Consider the following 5,761-nt stretch of genomic DNA (forward strand, 5'->3'; position numbering starts at 1 on the left):
TATACAAAAGACATGATTGATATAGTAACACTGTCTACAACAAGTGCATTTCTTACTTGTATCTGAGAATGATACAATAGGAGCCTTAGCAAAGCTAAAACTATGGTGACATTAAAACCTAGTACTAGAGAAATAACATAATCTACAAACTAAACTCCTCTTTTTTTTTTCACCATTCAATCTACAAAGTCATGAATAATGTGACCTCCAAACTGCTGCCTAAGTCGATGTTCGTGTAGTTGCAACTGTTGTTGTTGTTGAGCAGCCTCAGCGTTTTGCCTTAGCCCCAACGTCAACGACACAGCACCAATGTTACCTCCGATTTCAACTCCATTTCTTTGGTGAGGTACAAACCCCATCAACGATCCGTCCATGCTTGATCCATCAGAGATATTGTGACACTCTATCCTCGAACGTTTCTCTTGATTCCTCCACATATGATGATCACTACTACTCTCATCTAATCGTTCCGAGGGTCCTATTCCTCCATGACAGATTTCTTGCTTCTCTGGCATTACTACACCACTCATGTTGAGTAGAACATTACTCAAATGTTGCCCACAGTTCACATGGTTGGTTCGTTCTGTAACGAGCTTATTCACATCCGATTTTCTTGTTGGATCTCCTCCTTTAGTCTCCAACATATGAATCTCTTCAACCATCGGTTTCCATACACGTACACGTGCATTGATGAACCAATTCGAAACCTAATATTCGTGTGTGTAAACTCATGAATACAGAACCAATAAAATCGCCTACTATTATCGTTTTATAAAAACATAAATCTTTACCTGGTTTCTAGTTAAGCCAGTTTGAGAAGCCAACATGTGTTTATCACTATCTGTAGGATACCTACAAGTAATGTAAAGTTTCATTTAAAATAGAGTGTAACAAAACAAGATAAAGTTGAAATGGAACAGAGAGGAAAATTTACGGGTGAAGGAAGTGATCGAAAAGCCAAGCTCTAAGAATAGCCACAGCGCGTTCTGGTAAGCCTCGTTGAGGTCTCCAGACATGTTGTTGTGATTCTAAAAACGCGACCCCAGCTGTACTACCACTTTTCTGTTTGTGTAACGATGTCTGGTCAACGAATTTCAACCTCGATGAATTCCCGTCGCCTTTGTTACTCATACCAGATGCTGGGGAGGGCAAGTCTTCGCCTAACGCTTGCCTTATGTTTTTCAAGTGATCTGTGATGGCGTTCCTCAGTGACTTGAAATGTTGTACGACAGTTTTGAGAGCTAAAGAAATGTACGGGGTTGCTGCACTAAGACCAGCCACGGTTTCAAAAGATGATACAACCATTTGCATTTGCTGATGATACTGTTTGTATCTTTTACAAATCTGTCACACATAAAGAGTACATTTCAGTGTAAATAAAGCGCGATAAGTGAAACAAATAGTAGAAAACATGTCCAATCCCCCAATATTGTCGACATCAAATCGATAGGTAAAACGCGTAGAAGAAAAATTAGCTTACATCAGTATAACACAGTAGAATGATACTTTACAACTTCAAAGTAATGTTTCTTTATATGATGAGATTCTTTAACTTTAATAAAGTTACTTAACACAAACAGCATTTGATTGATAATCATTCTATACAGACACTGTGTCCTTACTTTAAAGAGTAATTACATAAATGCATGATGAGGAACGTCGAGAAGAAGCAAGATATCGTTGTTAAGCCCGAGCAACATTATCTTTGAAAAATTCTTGATGTTGTTTCGAAATTCTTGCAACTATAAGACAACTAAAAGTGTTTCTGATTTATTGGAAGATAACTATGTTGTATACTAAACTAAACATGTATAGCGTAGTTGCACAGGTAAAGGTAACTTGTGTTTAGTGTGTATATGACCTTACCCCTACCTAGGGAAGCCTCGGGTGATTCAACGGACCCTAAATTCAAGTGATCAAGCAAATGAAGCTAACTAAGCTAACTACGCAACCTTACCCCTTCCTAGGAAATGAAAAGAGGCATTTTCCGATAGACCTTCATCTCAAGTGGTCAAGCAAATTAAGTTAAACGAAGCTTAACAACATAATCACAACTATAGTGTAACCACAAAAGTAAGGGTATGGAGCGTACGCAACCTTACCCTTACCTAGGGAATGCAGAGAGGTATTTTCCGATAGACCTTCAGCTCAAGTAGTCAAGCAAATTAAGTCAAATAAAGCTATAGAGTTAACAAATCATTATCTCCGAAAATGGAAAATGCACGAATAAACAAACCTCTTCCTGCATAAATATAAGCTTTGCCTTCTTCTGCAGATACTCAGGACACACATTTGATTCATTCAAACCACTCGAATCTCCGACACCACCACCACCACCTCCTGATGAAGACTCAGCAGCAGCATTAACATCACAAGAAACCCTAAAACCATCACGAACCTTCTTCGAGAAATTTGAACACTTAATCACATTTGATGAACCTGCTGCAAGATCACAAAGTTCATCCAACAATTGTTGTGCTGGCCTCAGAAACTTTGAGCTTTTAAGTATCGTTGCGTAGCCAGTAAAAGGACCAAGTGGCACTGCACTTCGTTGTGCAATTGCAAAATTTTCAGGTACCATCACATTGTTCCTCTTCTCCATTTGCATCGTATTTGTTCTTGGAACTGGCGCAAGAGATAGAGCCAAGCCTTGAACGCTCGAATTATCAGATACATTGGTTCTTAAATTTGTCCCCAATCCAGAACTCTTATCATACAAATGTCGCGATTGATCCACGTAACTCTCATCCTCAATCCACGAACCAACACGTCTAGTATCAACACCTTGGTTTCCCTTCGTAGCAGACTTAACAACTTCCTGAAGTGTATCGTGATAAAGTACAGAAGAACTAAACTCAGCATTACTAGTAATGGTATCAGGAATTGACTGGTGCAGTTCATTAAACCCACCATAAAAATTCGGCTTTTCATCAATACTACTACTATTCAAATTCAACGATCCAGATAACACACCTCTTTCTCCGCCAACAAACATTGGACTCAAATAATTATTAGTCTCAATAACAGATCCACTCGAATTAAAATTTGTTACATTATTCCATCCACAACTAGAATGCTGCAAACTTCTCCAATTGCTACAATTCTGTGCAACATCAGTAGTACCAGTCGTCGTCGTTGCAAAATTAATCATTTCAGACGACGACAGTACTACTGATGGATCATATGAAATATTACCATACTGATGAATAATATCTAATTCTTCAGAACTTGTAATTCTCAACCTCTCCCTCCGACTATGTTGTGCTACATGAAATTCAGATACTTGATCACTCATTTCCAACTATAGAGTCAAAAATTGAATAAATTATTACAAAATGTTCGATACGATTACCTGCATGGTATTATAAAATCAAATGAACATAACCAAAAAATAAAAAAAAACATAAAATAGCACAAAAACAAACCCATGTGGATTGAATAGTACTAACATTGAATCAGAAGTTAATATTTCTCACTGTTGAGACACAAAATTATAGTTGCAAAAAAAAAAAGTACAAAAAATAAAATTGGGACATTAATAGAAGTAGACACAAATTTATGTCCCAACAAAAATTTACTGTTAAATTTTTTTTCCAATCATAGACAAAAATGTTTCAAAAAATTTAATTAGCTTTATAGACAAAGCAATAATATTTATACCATACAAGATTTTATCATTAATAAAACTTTTTCACCAAAACCCTAATTTTCATGAAGAACAAATTCACTATAACTTGTTAGATTTAACATTTTTCAAAAACTTACCTTATACTCTAACTAACGATATATATAACTTAAACTCGTTAAAAAATGTAAATATAGTGGAAAGGAAATTAAAATGGACAGGTTACTAAAGTTCAATGAATGTGTTTAAACATTTTTTGTAGATATAGAAATGAAGCAAATAGTTGAAAAGTCTAGTACAATTTTTTTACAAAAAAAGTTTATAAATAAAACTTAGTAATTTGAGAAGGTCAACAATAATTTGATTGGTTAATTAATTAATTAATTAACCAAGTTATGATAAAACAAAAAATATAAGAAATTTGTAGATAGATCTTCATAATATATACATAGTTAGATATATGAAAATTTAAGAAAGTAATTAAGGAGAGGATATTACGTACGCCGGTGAAGATTCCGATGAGTTTCCCGGCGAAAATATATATATATGTATATATAATATATATATAAATTTCTTATTTTATATTATATAAATATATATAACTATGAGAAAAGAAACATAGTTAGGATGTATAGTAAAATTGAAGAGAGGAAAAGGAGGTAGTAGTAGTAGTAGGACAATGATTGTCAAGTGGGGAGGTGGGGGTGGGGGGTGGGGTGGTGGGGGTTATTTAAAGTGATAATTGGTAAGAATTTTTTTTTAAGATTTAAATAAAAGTTTGTACGGGCTGGAATTAGTATGAAAATTTGTAGGAAAATAAATTTTTCGTAAATTTTTATATTAATTTCTAGAAAAATTATCATGTAATTCACAGTTTCTTTCTTGTAGTGAAAGTCGATTGAATACGAAATTTTAAAAAAAAATTAAATTATTTTGTTATCTTAAATATATTACATAAAAGTAAAAAAAAAGAATAAAAACACAAACAAGTTGAAATAAACCCTTATTTTAATATATGTATTTATTTGAATTTTGTGATTTTAAATTAAAAATATAAAAAATATATTAGTTTGATTTTATAGTGTAAAATGTATGTTGTGGAGAATTACTAAGGAATTATTAAACAATATATTAAATTAAAGTCCAGTTTTCATATTAGAAATGTTCATACTAAAATTCAAAAACTCATATAAATTAAAATAAGACTCAATTTTTAACTTTTTTGGGATTTTAACGTCCATTGATCGTTAGATTTGACGGCGAATATTGTCACACTCAATAAATCTTATTGAAAGGAAATGGATTGATTTGAACTGAACTTTGAGGCCATTGGATTAAAATCATTTTCCAAAATTTTAATACCTTACAAGTAATAATTAGGAAAAATTAAGTAAATACATAACTTATTTTATAATATTCTTATCATTTGAATATATTATAAAAAATTTAATCTTTTCGCAATATATCATGATGTTTAATGATATATTTGAAATCGAGATATGATGAAGCATGACGTTTAGGAATGTATCTGATACTGAAATGCGATGAATGAAAATGTTTTGGCAGATCAAATTTTACCAAATTTAAGGAATGTTGGTAACTTGAAAAGGAGCAAGTATTGAGTATAATTAGCTCTTAACACTATGAAATTTGTTATAATTACCTAATAAATCATCTCAATTTATGTGGCTCTTTTGATATTTTGATATTTAAACAAATTTATCTAAGCATTTCATATTTTAAATATTTTGAATTGACAATTATTATGATTTATTACTTTTTAAGTAGTTTATATAAATTTAAATTAAAAAAAAAATTCATATATAAATTTTCAATCAAACATAAATTATTTAACTTTTAAAAAATAAAAAATATCATATAAATTAAAACAACGAAATATATATTTCTTTCTAAAGTACTTCGAATCAGAAGAAGAATTATTTGAGATTATGGTGAGAGAAATTTAGATAAAATATGGATCAATATAGCAATATTTAGTTGTTATTTTAGAGGGTATGTGGTGCTTTTTCGTATTAATCTATAATTTTTTTGGATACGATATAAAAGTTTCCTTAGTAAATCAAAAAGACTTATTAAAGGATCTATATCATCATTAAAATTTATCAAGTTATTGAA

The 5,761-nt window shown here is 31.7% G+C and overlaps 1 protein-coding gene across 3 annotated transcripts; it reads right to left on the minus strand.

Moving 5' to 3' along the window:
* Nucleotides 1-4,266, minus strand: LOC101243668 (BEL1-like homeodomain protein 9). Of its 3 annotated transcripts, none has more exons than XM_010315135.4 (5): nt 4,128-4,266; nt 2,237-3,352; nt 935-1,344; nt 792-852; nt 1-707 (listed from the first exon to the last, which is right to left on the minus strand). In XM_010315135.4, exons 2-5 carry the CDS (start codon nt 3,293-3,295, stop codon nt 177-179), a joined length of 2,061 nt encoding a protein of 686 aa, XP_010313437.2. In that variant the 5' UTR covers nt 3,296-3,352; nt 4,128-4,266; the 3' UTR covers nt 1-176. The 3 variants fall into 3 exon arrangements, with proteins under 3 accessions (XP_010313437.2, XP_004251168.2, XP_069146865.1); XM_004251120.5 differs by having other exon boundaries at nt 2,237-3,301; nt 4,128-4,261; XM_069290764.1 differs by having other exon boundaries at nt 2,237-3,301; nt 4,124-4,261.
* Between the last annotated feature and the right edge of the window lie 1,495 nt (nt 4,267-5,761).

This window comes from Solanum lycopersicum, chromosome 11 (genome assembly GCF_036512215.1).
Source record: "Solanum lycopersicum chromosome 11, SLM_r2.1".
NCBI classification, from domain to species: domain Eukaryota; kingdom Viridiplantae; phylum Streptophyta; class Magnoliopsida; order Solanales; family Solanaceae; genus Solanum; species Solanum lycopersicum.